The 22,764-nt window shown below is 36.7% G+C and overlaps 1 protein-coding gene across 2 annotated transcripts in view; it reads left to right on the top strand.

Moving 5' to 3' along the window:
• The window catches only part of LOC145660711 (visual system homeobox 2-like), a 402,468-nt gene that overhangs the window by 361,644 nt on the left and 18,060 nt on the right, over positions 1 to 22,764 (top strand). For both annotated transcript variants that reach the window (XM_081726072.1, XM_081726071.1), the window contains one exon: positions 11,612 to 11,786. In XM_081726072.1, the coding sequence (XP_081582198.1) occupies positions 11,612 to 11,786 (175 nt within the window). The remainder of the gene's footprint in view (positions 1 to 11,611; positions 11,787 to 22,764) is intronic.

Below are 22,764 nucleotides of genomic sequence, written 5' to 3'. Positions count from 1 at the left end.
ACTAAAATAAGAAAGGAAAGATAAATTTATGTTCCTTTTGCTATCTTCACCTCCCTAGGACGTTTCTAAAATTTCAGGTTTCTATATCTTTCTTTCGCTCTCCTACCTATGTATTAACTCAGGTATTGTAATTCCTATAGTTAGTGAATCATATAGATCTTATAGATGTTGTGTCTCTTTCTTTCTCTTCTCTCTACATCATGTCTGGAGGTGAATGTTCTGACAAATAGCCTGCAGAGGCAATTTTTAAAAATCAACACAATCTACGCTAACAATGATACATGTTAACTAACTAACTCTATGGCCTATGGAACCCGTAGGTTTAATGTCGCGTTCACAAAAGCTCTCCACTGACTTCTGTCCTTAGCCAACTGGATCCAGTTTCTACTTTGTATTCATATTTCTGCGAGATTCATCTTAATATTGTCCTCCCATTTGTGAATAGGTCTTCCTAATGGACATTTTCCGATTGGATTTCCAGTTAAAACTTTGAAAGTGTTCCTACTTTCGTCCATTCTGACCACGTTACCTGCACATAAGCCTCCTAAACTTGATGACCCTAACAATGTTTGGTAAATGGTGCAAACTATACAGTTCTTCGTTATGAAGTTTCCGCCATTCCCCATTCTCGTTCCTCTTGAGTTCGAATTTTCGTCCCAGAATTTTATTCTTAAATACTTTCAGTCTGTATTCTTCCCGCAGAGTAAGCGACCTTATTTCACAACCATACAGCACAACAGGCATCATTGTCGTTTTATATGTTTTAAGCTTCAAATTCCTCCACAGAATTCGCGGCGACAAAGGATATTGCGGTGTTTACTTTAACATATAAGACAATAAATCGAAAAACTGAAAATATGAATCTTTTCAGAGATGACAGTGCACTGATGCTTCAAATCTGCGCTTTTACTCCGTATACCTACGTTAATTCCCTAGTCAAACTAAAAACTCCTCAAATTAATCACAGATTCTTATGCAACTTTCCCTTCCTTGGAGTACTTCGCGATCACATACCAGTCACGGCGATGTAAAAGCACTTTTGGCGATGAGGATACAAGTGTGTTAAATTTGACTGTACTTAGATGGAGACTTCCCTACAAAATGCTAAATGACCCCTAATATGGGTCATGTGACATCTGGTTCAAAACCTGACATGACTCTTCTCTTCCTAAATCTATTAGTTTCTCGGAAGCTTACGAAATACTTTCTCAGTAATAGTGCTTTCATATTTCAAGGGTGGCAATTAATTTCACATAGGAATTAAATATTTCTGTTATTTACCGGTATTTAATTCTCGCAGTACTACAAGGGCTTATCAAAGCAAATAAGCAGTGTCGGTAAGCTTTTGGCCCTGCAAAATAGGAAGAAAAAGTTTTACTGTGAGGTTTACTCTCTTCCGGCAAATGCGAAATTGACTACATTTTCCGGATTAATCTAACAATTTAGCATGTCAAAGAAGAAAACTGGAAATTCTTGGTTTTCATGCAAGCACTCTTTCATGTCTAGCGCTTTTAAGCGCTCTCTTCCCCTTGTTTTTTATGCTACCTTCTGCTTCACATTTCCACTTGGCTTTGTCACTGTACTAGCAGTGACTTAGAATTTTTTATTTGTTACTTATTATTGTAGCTTTATGAAATCTAATGTTACCTATGAATTATTTTGTAGAGACAATCCATTATCATGTTGATAACTTGAAGGATCCTGTTGAAAAGCTTCCAATTAGAACTTTATTTTCAGTTATGACGAAAGTTACAGAAATACTTCAATGTATAGGATTTACCAGGTCCGCACCCACGGAGGGGGGAGGGGATCTGGACTCCCACAAAATTTCCTAACTCAACATACATTTGTACAATTTCTCAAAAAATCTCTACTTGTTTAACAGAGAAATGATTGATGTAGCATGAAAATTTGATCTTATACTTCATCTGTACTCTTTCTCTTATAAAAACAATCCATATATACAGTAGTTCTATCATGTTTTTTAAAACTGAAAATATAGGTGGAGGTATTTTACAATTACTTATCGTTTTTTTGGGTGCACAACAATACCCATTCAACACTACCAGTGGCGTATTTACGATTTTGTTTCGGGGAGGGCTTGGCTAACTTTCGGTGGGGGGCTTTGCCTGAAAATGTGAAAATTCTGCAAGATATTTCATATACTTTACTATAGTAAGTAAGATTTCGGGGGGGGCTTAAGCCCGGAAGCCCCCCCCTAAATACGCCACTGAACACTACGTAGACTCCGACCCCCAAAGCTCGGAGACCTCTCAATAAAAAACATCCGGGGTTTATCAATAGTAACTCAGAACTTTAAAATTAGATACAATGAAAACTACAAGTGACATATATACACCCTCCATTCCAAAAGAAACCGAACGTTTAAAAAAAACAAAAAAGCAATGTACATTTTGGAACAAATCATTTTTATTAATCAATGTATTCCCCTTCTGCATCGATACACATATTTGCACGCTCCAACAAGTTGTCAAACGACTTCTCCATGTCCTTTATTGGAATGGTCTTTAGGACGGCGGTCGTCGCCTTCTCAATGCCATCAATCGATGCGTGCCACTTTCCTTTCATCGCCAAATGCAGTTTCGGGAACAGATAGAAATCGCACGGAGCGAGATCTGGTGAATAGGGCGGATGATGCAACCGAATAATGTGATTTTTGACCAAAAATTCAGTTACAAGTCGCGAACGATGTGATGGTGCATTATCGTCCAAAAGAGTCCAACTGCCGATTTCGCGATATTCGGGCCGAATACGACGAATTCTTGCCAGCAAACGCTTCATGACGCCCAAGTAAAACTCTCCAGTGACTGTCTGGCCGGGCTGAACAAATTCTTTGTGGATAATTCCTTTTGAATCGTAAAAACAAATCAGCATCACCTTAACTTTTGACTTCACCAAGCGACATTTTTGGGTGTTCCTTCATCCGGCGCTCTCCATTCAGCACTTTGCCGCTTTGTTTCGGGCTCATATTCAAAACACCACGTCTCGTCACCAGTTACAATCGATTTCAAGAAGTTTCGATCCTGCCGAGCACTTTTAACGATGTCTTTGCAATGCGCAATTCGATCAACTTTTTGGTCTTCGGTGAGTTTGTGTGGTACAAACCGCGAATTAACCTTCTTAAGGCCCAAAACTTCGGTCAAAATGCGGTATGCGGTTGTTTGAGGAATGCCTAATTCCATTTCAATAACTTTCACCGACGATTTTTTGTTATGTTTGATGAATTCACGCACTTTTTCGATGTTTTCTTCCGATAATCCGGTTCTGGGACGGCTTGATCTTTCGTCATCATCCAGCGTCTCTCTACCCGATTTGAATCGCCTGAACCACTCGTAAACTTGCGTACGGGATAGACACTCATCACCATATGCATTTTGTAGCATTTGGTGCGTTTCACTAAAAGTTTTACCCAGTTTAACACAAAACTCAATTGCAGCTCGTTGTTCGAAACTCATTTTCCGACCGATGTACACAACACACTGACAGTTGAAACGCAATAACTTTGTTGCCGTGCATCCAAATGTCATGACATTTATACCAGTTGTCAATGAGGGACTACGCCATCTACCGGAAAAATATTACAACAGATGGCACTAGTGGTACTATTTGTTTTCAAAAGTTCGGTTTCTTTTGGAATGGAGGGTGTATAAAAACAATCAATGGTATTATGTTTTGAAGACAGTGTTCAAATGTTCTCCTATGCTTCGGTGGGTGGAACGGGTTATTCCGTACTTTCTGCACGAACAGTTCCCCGGATACGTTTTATCGAAAGAAAAGGTAACGAAAACTAGCCGTACAGAATGTGATTTCTCCTCCTGGGTTATTTTCTATGAGGTTAACTCAAGTCTTAGGTGTATGATAATAAGGCGCCAATTAAGGCTAAGAATGAGAGGGAACGCGGGGACATCCCCCACTTACTAAAATATCTATGACCTCCCTCCACTTCATAAAAATTTACAATGGGCAAAGATAGGCACAGGGGACGGCGTAACGCCATGACGTCATACATTCCCCTATCTTTTCAGATCCACTTTTATCTCTGAAACCAACACTTACTTGAAGGAAACATTGAACACAGCATTACGAATCAATTACGTAATATGTATACAAAAGTGCTACAAAATAGTACACAAAAGTGAAATATACAAAAGTACCTTCAGAATTCATTCTACCCACGGAAGCAGAGGAGGACATGTGAATGAAATTAACTTCAAAATATAATGATATTGGTTACTTTTGAAAATAAAATTAAAATTATTTCATTATCTCTTGAAGTTTTCATTCAATTTTGTTATAAAATGTTGACATTCTTATTGGTGAGCACTTTATTTGGAACAGTTTTAAAAGACGAATCAGAGAAACGATAAGATTGTTTACATTTTTTTTTTCAGTTTAGAGTGGTCAAAATTAGGATTGAAATGCCACACGTTGCGTTTAGAAGGCGACTACCCCCTCGTGTATCTTGTCTTCTTGGCTTACATATTTCATTCATCTTGGAGATATGGTTGGGATCCCCTCTTCCGTCGTGTTTAAATACTTGTGGAGTACTAATTCTCCCTAATTCTGCTGGTAAGAAAGTCTTTCATAGGAGCGAAAGAAATATGGCAGTTCGCACTCTTGCCTTTATTAGAAACAAGCTGTAGTAAAGACCAGTTCAATTCATGAGAAGCATTTTCGACACTAATGAAGTCGAGGAGCTGCAGGTCGCGCTATTGAAACCTTCAAACGCCGTTCAATTAATGGATTCCTCCGAGTGTTCGGCGAGTGATTAACTTAAGCGTACATAGTCAAGAGGCTATACACTTCCTTCCCCCTCCGCCCTGACTCAGTGACCTGGTATGTCATTAGCGCCACCATACGAGGGGGAGCCGATCCCTAAGCTGCTTTTCTAATCTGATAATGGGAGAGCGAATTGGGGGAACATATGTGATTGCGCATGAACGAAAGCCATTTTATTCTGTGATGCTTTGCAAATTTGCATTTCTTTGGTTGTTGCCACACCTCGGTTCTCATCTTCCGGTTAACATTATTCTGTAAATATCCTTTCCATTCTGTTTATATAGACTTGTCTCAAAATATAAGTGGAAATCTATTAATCTATATAATGGACTAACTGGTGCTATGTCTTCAGGAATACGAAGATTATCATTGCTGAGAAAAAGCTATCCTATGACAATTCTAAGGTATTAGTTGTGATACCTTCACATGATCTTTTTTTTGTACTATGCTGTAGTCAGTATAAACTAGTATGGCATACCGATAGTAAATAAGCGTACCAAATATCATATTAACTATAAAAAAATTAAAAATAAGCTCTACTGCATTGGAATACACACTCGTTCATTTGTCATTATTTTCTTTCTCTGTCTGTCTCTCGTTTCTTTATCATTCTTGCTGGTTTGAATTGTACTAATGACTTCCTTTTCACTAAACACCATTTATTTATAAAAAACACAATCCTAGACATGTCGCCTCGCGTAGAGTAATCGCTAACGCTCTCGCCTTTGGTGCGAGCGGTCCCTGATTCGATTACTGGTGCGGACGCTCACTTGAAAAAGTGTAAAAGCTTTTTTTCAGGCTATTTCCTCATTCGCACCATGCAAATGCCTGGATGGTACCTAACGTGCAGGTCTCAGGCCACTTTCGTTCTTCCCCAATCCTTCCTTTCTTCCCTTATCTCGGGTAGTATGCTCGCCGAAGAACGTCATCCCTCGTACGTGATGGGCTAACATGGCCATAGATGCCGAAAGCCCAGAAATCTAATTTCTAATCCTAATGCTAGTGACGGGCTAACATGGCCATAGATGCCGAAAGCCCAGAAATCTAATTCCTAATCTTAATCCTAGTGACGGGCTAACATGGCCATAAATGCCGAAAGCCCGTAAATCTAATTCCTAATCTTAATCCTAGTGACGGGCTAACATGGCGATAGATGCCGAAAGCCCAGAAATCTAATTCCTAACCCTAATACTAAAAATCCTTGATGTATCAGTAGTGCTTACGACCTGCTTCAGACAATTCTGTAACAATGCACATTCAATATTACAGTTTGCACGTAAGAGAAGTAAAGAAACAAGCGGGTTTCGTTTCATAGATCTCAAACTGCAGTAAGCTTCTAAACTATGCAAATTCATAGCTGAAAAGTTGTATAACTATGGACTGGAATAGGAGGATAGAGCCGCTTCTGATCTTAGTAGAGAGAAAGAGGAGAAGATTGAACCCTTGCTTAAGACGCTGAATCGATTACTGAAAACGGTTTCTTGCTATTTGTTACCTTTTCTGTTCTATTTTGATTAACATTAGAAAAGGAAACGATTAATTTATACCACTTCCGGTTTGAATATAGAGTTATCTGAATAGATGGAACCTATTCTTGTTACGCTATATTGATTCCATGAAACCTGTTCTCGATATCTCTTACCGTCTTTACTCTATATAGCCTCAATCAATATTGAAACCGCAAATACTAGAAAATTTCAAACACTTCTGGTTTTGACAGTTCTCTAAGACTTGTCATGCCTACTCTATGCATGGCATACTTTGGAAATCTAAAATATGTGATAATTGCTTCTATCGTGATTTCTGAAAATAATAAAATTAAAATAATTTAGTATATAAAATTGAAAGTGACTGTTTGTGACTTCGTACCTTTTGAACTAACCGACTGATCTCGATCAAATTTTCGACATACAGGGTGGCCCAAAAGTAGGTGTACAGTCTCGTACTGATCAACTCATTGCTTTTTGTATCATTTCTTATTGTTATCAATCAGGTAGACTAATTTTTTTATTATTTATTCTTAATATATTTTTACTTATACCTTAAGCTCGGTACCGCCGATGCAAATAAACCCGTAAACTAGAATGTTACACTTGATCAATGCAGGGGTGTATACCTACTTTTGGGCCACCCCGTAGATGAGGTTCGGAACTGGGTGGTTTTTCATTTCACTTTGACAGTCCTACTTAAGGGAGGAGGAAAAAAGAGTTATTTAAAAATGATGAAAATGATGCATATTTGAGTCGAATCCATGTTTGGGGTCGCTGATATGAATAGTGACACTTCTGATGCTGTTGAACTCCAATTTCAGCCTCGCAACTGTATATAAATATATGATTGAAAATGTCCGATAGTAGTGTCGATTATATATTGTGTTTTCGGGGTCGCTGAGACAAACAGTAACACTTCCGATGCCGTTTAAATCCAAACTCGGCCTCCATTGCCCTTCCAGTCCAAAATGAAACCTATTCTCCGCATGCGAAAAACCGGTATTCTGCTAGTAGTAGATAAATAGAAGTGATTATGTATTTAATGCTTGTAATAATACTGAAAACTTTGTTGTCCTACTTTAGAATCTGCATCGGACAGCAGTTGAACAAAGGGACAGTATCAATTAAAACAGAATATCTGGCCTCCTTAGTGAAACCACAAATTAATAGTGTAGTCAGGGAAAAAAGAAAATAAGAAATTGTACCCACATTTTGATTGGTCGTTTGCATGTTTGGAGTTTAACGTCCCTTTTCAGCACCGAGGCTACTTGAGATGTGTATTTTTGTGTGAATCTCATAGAACCTGGGATTCATGCATTGATGCCACATACACTAACAAGGGAGCACTACATACATTATAAATATCATCCATACTTTTTATTTTATCTATGGTTCTTCAGCGATAGTCAAAAATTTGACAAATGCTCCAAAATCCTAAAGTTTTTTTAAATTATACTTAGAATATCCGATGGAGTCATTCCCTTGCAGCTCACAAAGGAAGAAAGACAGCTTGAGAGGATCGATAATTTAAAATGTGTGGGAAAATTTTTGACGAGAGACGCCGCTGACTGCACCAAAGAGATCAAGCCAGAAATTGCCATAGCTAAAGAAGCATTTATCAAGAAAAGATTCCTCTTAACTAGCAGCCTTAATATTGGACTAAGGAAGAAATTGGTAAAGTACTAGTTATGGAATATTGGCCTTTTATGGTTCAGAGACTTGGACATTACGGAAGTTAGAGAAGAAACATATTTGTAAATAATGGTTTATAAAATGATGAGTACATGGTCGATAAATAAGGCCAACAAAAAATCTACTGGCTCTCATTATCTACAAAACATTATACGTTATAAAATACTTAGAAACTGACAAAGTTGAATGTGAGTTTGTTGTACTTTCTTGGCCAATGCCAGTCTCTGTAGTAGGGCTGTCTATCATGTTCGGGCCTAGTTGTTGACAATGGGGAGTTGGCAGGTTCGAGTTCTACATTGGTGTCTTTCATAAAGTAAATATCTAGTTATAATGCATGCGAATGGCTCACACCACTATTTTGGGGTATATTCTAAGCACATTTTCGTGCGGTCCTGTGTGTTCGAGGTATCGTGATATCGTTCACAATGCGCGAATAAATGGATCGGTGACATGCGAAGCTGTAAACAGTGCGGTGTATGGGTATATGACGAATGCATTGTCTTAGTCGATGCCGATGATGAGAAATTCATTTGCTACAAGTGTTACCAAGTGTAAACATTGTTGAAAGTTTGTGTGAAATCTGTTTTCAATGGTGACTTGTTTATTATATGTTCAAGCTTATTCTTTAAAATTCAGTTAGTTTGTACGACTTAACTAACGACTGCATAACACATGGAAGATTACCTATATCCTTATTATTTCATATCCATATTGTTACTAAATGTCCTTTTATTATTAGTATTTAAAGGGCTGTGAAAATATTAGGTGTTAATTGAGTTCCAATGGTCTCTCAGGTCGTAAAATTTTACTTTTCAAATAGTGGCCTTATTTACCTACTGTGCTGGTAATAAGGCCATTTTGTAAGTTTCTCTTTTAATACGTTTTTCATACAGTTAGATCAACATTTAAGTTAAAGTAAATATACCTTAAGATAGATAAAACATTTACAAATGAAGTGGGTATCAATTTAGGTCTAATACATTATAACTATTTAAGTAATGAAGCAATTTTTCTTAGGTGGGTCTCATTTGCCACAAGTACCTTATATTTTTCAAAATTTATGGTAAGCGTTGCCTTTCATTCTTAATAGGATACTTCTACGATAACATTAATAGTGGTGAGTTGTATTTTTATATTCAATATTTATTTTCGACGATAATTTCTAACCTAAAGGTTAATTGCAAAATTTTTCCATATAAAGTGCAATGTCTTGTGACTAATCTGTTTAGCTACCATACCTGAAAATGCCTACAATGTATTAATTGCTAATTCGTACTTGATGTTTAAGTGTAACTAGTGAATCGAATCATTCGTTTTTTGTTCCTAGTTCCTGTTAACGAAGTGCGTTAACGTATTTCAAATTAAAATTATTTGCTTAAGCTCATGATCCCGCACTTTTTACCTTCTAGATACTCCACTACCTGTAGGATACATATATCATACATATAAGTGTTACCTCTCTTATGTACGCAACCAAGGGCGCCCATCAGGGGGGCAAGGTGGGGCGCTTGCCCCCTAAGAGGAAATTGTACTTGGAAATTGTTATGTTGTTAACAACTTTTAAATAATATTTAATCCCTATTTAGGTTAAGTTCTCTAATTCACACAACAACTGTTAGGTTAGGTTCCCGCTAATTTATTATTTCCTAAGGTAGTTTACAAATATATCTCTTGTAACATACCAGCGCCCAATGCCTCCATATGTTTCTTGACTTCAGCTATTTATTGTTACTTTTACACAAGTACAATTACAACTCTTACAAACTCCTTACTTCACTTCTATCAATCATTTCTCTTTTCTGCTAATTATCTTTTATCTATTTCCTCTCTACATCTAACTTCTTTCAAGTTCCATTTACTATTTATCAATTAACTAAACTTCAATCTGTCTAAACTCAAAATCAACAACTGTTTCTAACCACATCAAAAACTCTCGTCCTCCTTTTCTTCTTCTGGCTAGTGCTATTTTTTAAACATTTCTAACCTAACTTCCTACACTAATTTCCTACTACTAACAGAAATATCGAAAACCTAATAGAATTTTTACATTAGTTACACCAAAATTTGAAACTATATTTGAAACGTCGCTTATACTTGCCCCCCCTTGGAAACCACAACATGGGCCCCCTTGTACGCAACCAACAGTAAGTTACGAAGTGTTGTCTAATCTGTTAGAGGCTGTCATAAAGACATATCCCCTTTCCACCCACCCTACACATATTAGAGGCGTCTTAGCCCCACAGTCTTTTTCTTTTATTATTGTTGAATTGTTCTCTTGAATATGTGCATCAATTTTGATTGAAATCGCTCTATGTGTTCACAATGATGCTAGAACATATATATACGAGGTCCATTCAATAATATAACCGAAAAAGTATAAAAATAACAAAACTTCGACAAGGTTTGTGCTTCTTTGTTATTTTTTGGTAGTGTCTTAGAACTATTATCAGATGGGCCTGGCACACCTTTCTCGCGAAAGAAATGCTGGTAATCAGTGAAACAAGGTGGCAGCACCCTTGCAGATTTGCACCAATATGGAGCCCACGGAGTGTCATTAGATTATTGTTAGCTGAAGTGTTGAAACCAATGGAATTTCACCGTCGGAGAGCAGTGTAATATGGTGAAAGTTCTTTCAGTCGAACACAAGTGAACGAGTGGACAGATAAATTCAAACTGTGTGTATCAAGTGTTAAAGATTCGCCACGCCCAGGACACTTTCTATTCTATGCAGTCACAGAGAGCAACATTGTGAGAATTGATGAGAAGAAACGAGAAAACAAGAGTTTCGCACTTGTGTTCAACGCAACCAATTTTCACCATATTGCACTGCCATTCGAAGGTGAATTCCAATTGGTTTTAATCCTTCAGTAGCAGAAATCTAATGACACTCGGCTGTTTCAAGTTGGTGGAAACCTACAAGGTGCCGCCACCTTGTTTCAGTGATTCCCAGCATCCCGTTCGCGAGGCAGGCGTGCCAGTCCCATCTGATAATAGTTCTAGAATACTACAAAAACAAAAAAAAAAAAAAAACTTTGTCGAAGTTTTGTATTGTTTATACCACTTTTCCTATGTTTATTGAATGGACCTCGTATATGTGTACTGTATATGGTAGATTTGCTACAATCAATGAATAATGAATATTTCCGCTATGGGTAAACTAACTACTTATGCAAAGTATACAGTCTATAAGTAATATACAAATGCACTTTTCACATTAAAACTTATTTCTTTCTTAAAATGTATTGGTGGATATCAGTTGTAAATTTATTGCTGTTCAAATGAGTTTAAAAAGTTCATCAAATGCAGCTTTTGCCTTATTATTTAACATTCAACGTGAGTACTTCTTCAACACACTCCGTTAAATATCTTTGTATATTGGTTTGTACATTTCCTTGTATATAACTTTATTTTCTTTGTTTTCGTCTACTCTTTCTAACCCAAATAACGATCTCATTTCACGCTTCCCTGAATATTTGCTTCGTCGAAATAAGAAAGCTGTGAACAAGGGTTTATTGTGTGTAACGAAATTCATAGACTTTGCAGTTAATGGCGTGTAAATGTACAGTGTTCCTATATCTTCTTTACTTATTTCGCTACAACGATTGTCTTCTTTTTTTCTTTCTTTGTAGGTTTGGTTTCAGAACCGACGGGCAAAATGGCGAAAGACAGAGAAATGCTGGGGCAGGAGCACCATCATGGCAGAGTACGGTCTCTATGGCGCCATGGTGCGCCACTCGCTTCCTCTACCGGAGACCATATTGAAAAGTGCTAAAGACAACGAGTGTGTTGCCCCCTGGCTGCTAGGTAGGAAAACACTCTGAACTAAATACTTCATTGTGAGTATTCTCTACCAAGACATGGGTATTAATCTAATCCCGAGACGAAATTACTTCAACCATTTTAACACTATAGCACAGTTCTCTTCAATTGCGTTACCGAGAATAACAATCAATTGTTGCTAACATTGACGTGTCTGGTAATACTTTTCTTGAAAGTCCAGGTGAACTTGTACAAATTAACAATAAAGCAATATATGGCCTGTCGTGATTTCGAGGATTAAATTTAAATTTAAAGCACGAATTCTCAATTAAATAATTTAAATATTGCTGAACGTTTCGGCCTTTATAATATATAGAATTGCATACGAGACAAGAGCCTACCTACCTCGTCTCGAAATGTTCGTTAAAGTGCTGTCTCGCTTCGGAAAATGTATCTGTTTGTCTTGTCTTGCACCCTGTCGCAAAAATGCTATCTTGTTTCGTAGATAATGTCAACAACGATAATCTTCCTTAAGCAGAGAGTACACTATATATACGGAATATCTAATTTACTGACCAGAACATTTTCTTGACCACCGCCGAAATTATGACAGCCACCAATTTGAAATTTCACAAAAATGTGTAATTCAATATCACCAACATACTCACCAAGTTTCATCGAGATATCACAATGTTTGCCATATATCTATATCAAAAATCACTAAAATTTTGGTATAACTTGTCCACCTCCGAAACTATATGTAAATTAAACTGTAGCTCAAAGAAACCTGGTGGATATATTGAAAATATTAAGTGATATATTTTCGCCAAATTTGAAATTGGTAACCATCATAGTTTCGGCGGTGACTAAGGAAATGTTCTGGTCAGTAAATTAGATACTAACCTATACATAGGCTGAGATTACATCATGAAAATACAATGATAGAAAACAGAAGAACTATTCTTCGTATACTTGTGACGAAAGACGAACAGGAGCTGAGAAGTCAAGCGTATTGAAATACGCAATTAAGAATTTTATATTAAAAAGAAGTAAGTTCTTTCTAAAAAGTGACAGTTCCCTTACACTATTAACTTTTTCAGGAAGACTTGCTACCTCCGCATGATTAAACAGATGTTGATTTTTTAAATTTGATTTTTAGTTTAGAGTCCCGTTCAGCAGCGAGGCTATTGAGACGTGAACCTACATCTTAACGTGGGATCGAAACTACATGAACTCCTGCCGGGAATTCTAACCTAGTTCTCCCCAGGGGCGGATCCAGGACCGACTGGGGGGGCGGTGGGTTGTCATACTGCTACTTTTAAGGGCTCCAAACTTTAGGATGAAACCCTTTGAGTTTTACGTCCCACGCTTATGCCGGTTAGGCTAAAGGAGACGGTGATTATGAACAATGAATGAAATGGTGGAATGAAGAAAGTGGGAGGAAACGGAAGAACCCGAGAAAACCCACGCACACGGTGTTTGTCCACCACAAAGTTCACTTGGCGGGGGCTGGGATCGAACCCGGGACCCCAAGCACTAGAGGTGAACGCTCTACCACTGAGCCACCGCGGCCACCAACTTTGGGATGAGTTTTATTTATATATATAAAATAAGAAAGTTTCCTCTTCTGGGGGGAAATCACCCCGATCACCCCCCTGGATCCGCCCTGGTTCTCCCACACCAGGAGACACGTACAGTATTAACATAGCCACAAGGTAGTTCTAAACAGACGCTGAAACAGTACTTCGGATTCACAAGTCAATGATAAATTACCGCTTGTTTACAAAAAACAAAAAAAGGGCAAAAACTGGATTGTATTTTCTTTACTAGTTATTATTTTCTATTTTCCTACACGCCTTCTAGTTTTCTTTCGTCACAAGTGTACAAATAAAATCAGAGGCGGCTCGTGCATAAGACTTTATGGTGCCAAGCCTTTCCAAACATTTTTAATTAATTGTTATCGTTTTTATATGATCATAGAAAAATGTCTGTATTATTGAAGCTGTAGTTTCCCTGTGAACGAAAAACAATGATAATGACTCTTTCAAGTCAGTTTTTTTTCATGTTCTGTCTCTCATATGGGCATACCATTGACGCGATTAATGCAAAATAAATACAAAAAAGACCTGATGCGACCTACTATTTCCTGCGTTGAATTTTACTACAAACAATCTGAAAAGCCAGTGTGAAGATGGGTGGCATGGCCGGCCAAGGAAAGCCCTCGCCACCTAAGATTAGTAGAAAATGTCTTACCATTGCAACTGATCAACACCGAACAAAAACAAATGTTTTAAGGCAACCTAATATTGTTTGTCATCAAAATTTACTTTGTCAACAGAAATTGAACCGTCAGGGAATGAGTCCGAAAAAACTGCATAAATGATAGAGTCTTCATCCAGTAACCATTAAATTTGTTCTTTAGAACTTGAGAACTATAAATTATACCACTTGCATATAGAGCAAAGCTTGGAGATAATGTAAAATACAAAAAGAGTTTTTCGATTTTTTGGTCTTTATTCCCTTCTTGAAAGTAACGATTCAATTCTTGATTTCCCATTTTCACTTGTTTTGTCCCGTTACGCTGCTCTCTTATTTTATCTACCACTGAAGAGTTGCCATATGTTGATCCCTCAACTTAGTTATGCATCCTCTGAATGTGGTTTGTGCTACTTCCGTTTCCGGTGCTTTTGTTAGATTGGGTGGCTAGTTGAAGTTTAACTTCCGTTTTCAGCAACAAAGCTATATGAGAAATTGATCAATGGTTTAATGTGAGATTTGAACCACCGTAGTTCTCTCAAAGGCTCTTCCACCAAAAATCGAACCCAGATCTCCATACACTAGGCATTAACTAGCCATTAGCAGTTCGGTGTTTTTGTGATTGTATATATAAAGTTAGCCAAGAAAGTTCTGTCACTTTTTGTGGAGGCCTGTGTTCAATTGGCTCTCACACCGTGAGTTGAATGTCAATGGAGATAAGGCGAAGGTCAGTTGTTGCTGAGGGTATATCCAACTTACTACCTGGTTGTGGCAGTTCAGTTACATCGTGAACTTGCGTAAGGAAGAGTGAACATGAGACAACAGAGTGTCATAAGGGAGTGTATACTGTGCGAGTTCAAACTGGAGTCGAACACCTCTGCAGCGGGACGGAATATATGCCAGGCCTCTGGTGAGGGTGTCGTGACTATGTGGACAGTGTAGCCGTGGTTTAACAAGTTTCAGGACGGTGATAAAACACACGAAGACGCACTACGTGCCGGAAGACCAACACATGTACAAAATTATCTTCAGGTAGCAATTAAGGCGAACAGTGGCCAGACATATGAGGAACTGGCACTACAATTCAGTATGAGTGAAGAAAGAATTCGGCAGCACTTCCATCGACTTGGGAAGCACTACAAATTGGGTCGATAAGTCTCACATGATTTGACTCTGGGCCAGAAGGCAACGTGAGCAGATATCTGCGTTTCTTTGCTGTCTCGTCTGAGGAAAGAGCCATATGTGGACAGGGTGTTGACATCTGATGAGAAGTAGATCCTGTACGAAGCTCCACGGCGCCGTCATCGTTCGTTAGCATCCCATGAACGGTTCCAGAACAGCTGAAACTAACACTGCACCCAGAATAAGGTTCTTCTGTGTGTCTGGTTGGTTGCTCGTGGCACCATGAATCGGGAACTGCTACCAGCTGGCCAGAGCATCAATGCAACTATGTACTGTCAGCAGTTGAGCTGAGTTCAACAAAAACTCAGAACTCTGGAGCCAGCACTTCTGATTCGCAAATGAGCCCTCCTGTTACAGGACAACGCTAAGCCCCACGTGGCTAGGATGACCCGAGACACCATTCTACGCCTTGGATAGGAACACTATTGCATTAGCCATACTCCCTGGATATTGTACCGTCCGATTATCACCTGTTCCATTAATTGGACAATGGCCTTAGAGGACGCCAGTTCAAATCCCTAGTAGAGGTGCAAAATGCACTTGACACCTTCTTCGCTTCACGGCCCACCAAGTTCTACTGCGATGGAATCCATGGTCTTCGAGAACATTGGCAGAAGGTCGTCGATGCTGGTAAGAACTAGTTTTTGATATTCCAGGTACATTTTAGATGACATACCGATGTTCGAATGTGATGGGTGAAAAAGCGACAGAATTTTCTTAGTTACCTTTATAGTTAAGAAAACGAACTAGGTGAAAACGTGTAGTTGGAATCGCAATTTTTAACTTACTATTATTTTGGTAGTGCTAGTAATAACAAACTATTTGTTTTAAACTTGACCGATGCTGCTCTTTGTTCCACAGAGTAAAGTATTCTTCTGTTTTCCATCATTATACTTTATTAGTACTTTTATGATGTAATCTATTCATAAGTGTTCTAAGTATACATACAGTGTATTCTATGGTTATGGAAGGTTCGCAATGTGGAATCGGAACGCTTTCTGATATATATACGGATAATCTTGTATGGATTAGTTAATTCAGAACTATGGAGTAGTTTTTGTTTAAACTTTATCAGAAATAGTTCAAATTATCATAATTATAAATTAACTTTATTTTTAGTTCCTTTGTAGTTTATGAAAAGTGATTGATATTCTGTACTATAGTGTATATGTCCCTACCACATGCATGCAAAATGGTTGTCTCCGATTTCTGGAAAGATAATTATATTAAAAGTTAACTGAGCAAATATTATCATTTTCATCATCATAATCTGTATTCAGGATTGCAAGATGAGGATCTTTAACGTTCTTCCTGAACCTCTTCGTTTTTACATAAAAATAGTAATCTGCCTATTATAATATTTTCCTCCCCTTGCTTTTGTTCCATCATATTTCTAATACATCATTCAGAGTACAATTCCTGATCAAGAATTGTCCTTAAAAAAGTTTTTTTTTTTAAATTTGTAATACAGTGAAACCTGTCTCTAGTGGAATTGAACGGGAATCGCAAAAAATTCCGTTAAACATAGGTTTCCGGTTAACGAAGGTAGACTTATGAAAAAAAAAAGTACGTGCATGTAATGGACATACTGAGATAAAATAAAATGCTGTACGTATCTCTGTCAATTTACTGTATTTCTTTCTGCTACGCATTAATACATGCGAAACTTACAACGAACAAAACAAAACAAAACAAAACAAAACAAAACAAAACACGTTAATTTAATTTTTCTAATAGTCAAGAAGGGTTTTCTGTACACATCGCTACTTGTCTGTTCAACTTTACAAAAGCTTGAGAAACCACATTAACCATATCAGTGTCATTTCGACGTAAGGCAAATGTTGCAGTTTCTTTAAACTTTCAACAGAATCTTGAAAATCTTTAGCCTACACTCTTGTTCTAACTGAATGCCTTATTTGTCTTCTACTTCCACCTCCCCTTTCCCTTTCAGACTTTCCGTATAATTCTCAATTAAAGTATACATATCTGTTATGTCTGTTTCGGTTTGCACATTACTGCCTGTTTTCCTAAAAATATATCTAATTTATCATAGGATGTCTAAAAACTTTTTAATGCTGCAGTCTGAAACCTGAAGTTTTCCGTTAAGAGGCTTATTTTGATTTTCCTTCTCCGCTGAATACACGTTTTACTGTATAGGCTTCTCTATAAGAGAGGAGAGAGAGAAAGATTCTCTCCTCAAACATCTTCAATACGAAATTATACGAATAAACCAAGGCTGAATCAATCACCTAACAGAAGTAGATTAACAAAGATGATTGAACATTATTGATAGTAGTATTTGTTACAATGAAAGTTAATACATTTTAAAGACAATAAAAATAGAACATTATGTCATTTTACTAATGTGTCAGATTATGTCATTTTTCTTTGCTAGACAAATTACATATTTTTTCTATGTTCATAGTATCTTATTCTATTGTTGTTCTTCAATTGACTTTTCAATTTAAAAAAAAAAAGAATAGAAGGGTAGTGTATATGTCATACGATATCGACGACGAAATGCATCCCATCTTATTTATTTATTTATATATTGCTAGATACAACAGGCTACATAACCCAATTACAGTGTCCGTTACATGTATTAAGCAACTATAACACATTCATACATTCATATTAAAATACATTTATAGTTATAATGTGGTTGCAATATCATTGATGTTCTTTCATTTACAATTATTTCTTATTACATTACAAAGAACTTCCTTGAATTGACTTACGCTGTTACTATTAATATCCAAATCTATTCTGTATTTTGTTAATCTATTGTAGGTTGCACTCAATCTCCATACTGGTGACCTCTTGTTTACATTCGTGTGTAATATGTCGCAATAAAAGAAATTGAAATTTTCAAGACGAGTTACATTTGTAGGAGTGCGTGTTTTAAATTCTTGCAGTAAATTGACGCAGTCGATTTTATTATTAAATAGCTTACATAGAAACACCATATCTTATTCGTCGCTGTTCTAAACTTAATGTATTAAAATTAAAATTTAAAGATTTACTATTATATGTTTTCGGATATACTTCTGTCTCCCTATATGTCAAGTACCTTAGATATTTATTCTGAACTTTTTCTATATTATTTATATTTGTTTTCATGTGAGGGTTCCATACAGTGGCTGCGTATTCGAGTTTTGTATATACATACGTAGTGTTCATATAGCTTTCGGATAGCGATAATACTACTAAACTCTTTACTGATCTTAATGATAAATCCAAGGTTTCTGTACGCCTGGTCAATCATGTGATTTATCTCATTCTTAAATGTAAAATTTCTGTCATACACCACCCCTAAGTCCCTGCATGACAGTATCCGAGGTTGGTAAAGTTATGCTATTCATCTTATACGAAAATTTCTGAGGGGTTTTGCGATTTGTAAAGGACATTACATTGCATTTGTTAGTGTTCACGTTTTTGATGTTCTCTTTGGACCATCCCATCGGTTCATTCAAGTCATTTTGAAACATTTTACAGTCATTTAATCTTTCTATTGCCATGGATATTTTAACATCATCTGCAAATATCAGCGTCTGAGAGTTTTGTATACTTCGCGGAAGATCATTGATAAACAGTAGAAACAACAATGACCCTAAATTTGACCCCTGTGGCACACCTGATAGTTACACATACTCCTGAGACTTATAACCCTTGTAATGAGACTTATAATTGTTTTCTGTTTTCCAAGTAAGATTTAAAAAGATCAATAAGTTCGCTGCTGAATCTAAATTATTTAAGCTTGCTGAGCAATCTGTTATTATTTACGTTGTCGAACGCTTTCGCGAAATCTATGTATATTACATCTACTTGTCCCCCAAGTCTAGTGTTTTACTTATAAAGGTAGATATTAGACTAAGATTTGCGACCGTTGACCTACCTGTAAGAAAGCCATGTTGCGATTCTGTTATAGATGGCCTCACGTGTGCTATTATCCGCTATTATAAGACTGTTTCATAAATTTTAGCAAAGGTGCTTAAGATTGAGATGGGTCTATAGTTTTTAATTTCTCTCTTATTATTATTCGATTTCGGGATAGGTGAAACTGTCGTTGTTTTCCTCTCATTAGGGAATTTTCCGGATTTAATTGACAGGTTAAATATGATTTTCAACGGTGTTAGGAAGTGATCTATACAACCCTTTACAATATAGCTTGGGATTCCATCGGGTCCTACTGCTCTTTTGGATTTCATCTTTTTTATTATATTAGGAATTTCCTGTATTTCTATCGATGATATACGCAGTATATTTAGACCGTTATCTACCCACACTAACTGTTCTGTTGTATTGTCTTTACTTTTACTGTATAGAGACTGAAAGTAGTCCGCAAACTCCTTAGCGATTTCGTCATCGTTGTTTATTTCTTTACTATTATCAGATAAGAATTCAGCATTTAAATGCCGTGTCTTACTTTTTACAAAATTCCATAATTTGGATGGATTTTGTTCTAAGGATGCCTCGGACATTAATACAAAATTCTTATATGCATTCCGTACCTCACTTTTAATTTCTCTCCGTAATCTATTGAACTCTTGTTGATGGAAACTTTTACTCCCCTCCCTCTTTTTTATTTTCCTAAAATTGGTCAGTGATAGAACTTAATAAGCTTAGTACACGTAAGAAATATGATGTACAGTCCTTTGGTTCCTGAATTATTGGCCATCAAAGTTGAGGTTCATCTTAGTGAAAGTTATTACCTAGATATATGCGGTATGCTATCAATGACACTAATCCGATCTTCAGCAAATTTGGTATGATAGTAGACCTCGTGTAGTTTAGTAAGTACATTAAAGATTATGCTATACAAATCATTGGTTCTTTAGTTATTGACCACCAAGCATTGGTTTGGACATAGTAAAATGAAGATACGTCAGTGAAAGCAATTGATGGAACTCATTCGATATTGGTCATTTTTTTAATGATACAGAGGTTGAGTTACTTATATTGATCCGAATTTGAGTGTGCCATTTACTTAGCAGATGCTTCCTTTCCACGACCGGATGTCTTTGATCTGCGAATCACCTCTACTGACTATTGTCCAGCTTTGGAGTTTCAATTGCAGGAGATTGTGTTGCAGTTGGACGATGAGTATTGCATCCCACCACTCTTTACTGGCTTTCCACAGCCCAGTGATGGCGCGGACTCGAGGATGGGATTGTTGCCGCTGGAGAAGTCCGAAAGCACAATTGCCAATTCCGCTTGCATCTGGACTCTCCACGGGATGTTAGTGAAGAGAGTTGTTGAAATTCCAGTTACTTGTATCATAGGTGATAGAGTACCAGCGATGGTTTTGCCATATGGCTAGATGCGTTTTCTTCGTACACTTAAACTTGTTTCACATCTTGTCCATACAATCCTGGAATTTCATGCTGATACATTTCAGTTAGAACATGAGTGTCGTAGTACGCACCATTGTTTTTAACGTTTCATTCCATCTTTCGGAGACCAAGTTTGCCTCTATACGAGAAATCGACCACAATTATGAGCCCTTTTGGGAAACAGTTCTAGGTGGTCGCGTCTGTGTGGCGGGGAAATGGGGAAGGACTCCGTGGCACATATTTCCGTATAATACGATTCATAGTGACACGACATACTCAAAAATTACTCACTTTACACATTTCTAAACTGTGCCACGCCTTAAGCTTAGCGTCAGAAAGAGCCACTATGAACTACTCCTAGAATATGTTCAGTTTTGGCAGCATTAGAGTCCGCTCGACTACAGTTGTCTACTGCATGACTAACGAAGTACTGTTGCTTGCCTCGTTGCTATCTCATGGAGATGGGTTGCACAGGCGCTTTACAGTTGCACATTGACATAACTGAATCAACCTCTATAGTAGACCTCGTGTAGCTTAGCATGTACATTAAATATTATAGTATACAGATCACTGGTTCACGAGTTATTGACCACCAAACTTGGGTTTGGACTTAATGAATTGAAGAAATTTCACTAAAAGCGATTAAGTGGACCTCATTCGGTTTTGGTCAAATTTTGAATGATTTTAGAAGTGTATCAAGGATATGAAATATTATCTTGTGCAGATCTTTCGTCCTCCATCTATTTGATATTTGGTTTACTCGAGTCCAAACTCCAAGTCTGATAGACAATACCTGTAGAACTTAATGTCTGTACACCATGCTGTTTCACACGCATATTAAGCTTGTTAAATTATCAACATTTCATGGAGATCTTTAGCTCCCGAGTTATTGAGCAAGAAATTTTACGGGAAGTAAGTGTAGTACGTATTTATAATCAAGATTTAATAAAAAATAATGTACGACTATTTTCTTCCTCTATACAGAGAAGATTACTAGTTAGCTTTTATCTCTTGCGTCTACTACATTTGGGAAATAATAATTAATTTAATTATGGTGGAATAAAACTACGACAAAATAGAAAAAAACATAGATAGTAAAGGGCGCATGTGAAAATCGGTACTATGAATGCTTTTGTGAGGAAAAGGTAGGACAAAATAATACTTAAATATGATCTAGATGAAATAAATAGAGAGAAGAGATGAATTGATAAACTTTTGCCAACAAAACTTGCGAGTGAAAGAAACAGTGTAGTACAATCACGACAAGAGAAGAAGGTAGATTAAAAAGTCTCCATTTCACGAGCAGGTATATCAAATACATTATAAAAGAATGTAAAGGATATATTTCAAAACACTAAAAAAAACTTAAAGATTCTCTCTGGAATAATACCTTCTCAGTAGGACTTTCATGATCTGGTGCTGGAATGGAATCCAACTGATGAAAGTTTAAGTTAGACCTTGCAAATTTTAAATATGGGGAAATTCGAAGAAAAGAATGAAAGAAAAGTGGATAATCAAAGTTGTTTGACAAAGACAAAGCAGTATACTATAGACATAATATACTTTAATGTGATAACAAAAGGAACGAAGGTAATAACAAAAGATAAATTAAGATAACAATAGGGAAATTTGAATAATGTGAATAAAGTCAAACTTAATGGAAATAGGAAGGTAGCAAAAATGAACTACTATCAAAATATAGAAAAAAGTTAAAATGCCTTTAATGAGCAAAATTCCGTTTCATAGAGATGGCAGGAACAAATTGAGAATTTGTATGAAACCAAGAATCAACTCAGTATTAAGAATGAGAAAGCATTTGCAATATTCAGAAATAAATTCGAGAAATACCGATATTATTTTTGAGTTTATTAATAACGTGAAAGAAGTAAATATATCAATATTCCGAATTCGTAATCAAGTGGAAAAAAGAATGGCCATAACACGTCTTGAAAGAGTGAAGATTTCGTTAGTTAAGAACTTGATTTAAAAAAGAAATGAGGAATATAAATCTAGTAGTTTAAATACAGTGCAGCCAAAATTCAACTGCAATGATCAAAAAGAGATTATATGAACGCATAGATGAAAAAATTGAAAAATATTTTTGATTAAGAAGGAAAGGGTACGAAATATACTATATACAAATCCTTATATAATCCTTATATATACAGTATAATCCTTAGCCAAGAAAATAACTATATCTAGTGTTCGTTGATTTAGAAAGTACTTTGACTGCGTGAACTAATATCTGAGGT

The sequence above is a fragment of the Thermobia domestica genome, chromosome 9 (genome assembly GCF_964235325.1).
Source record: "Thermobia domestica chromosome 9, izTheDome1.hap1.1, whole genome shotgun sequence".
Lineage (NCBI taxonomy): Eukaryota > Metazoa > Arthropoda > Insecta > Zygentoma > Lepismatidae > Thermobia > Thermobia domestica.
This window is presented reverse-complemented; position numbering and strand designations above follow the sequence as displayed.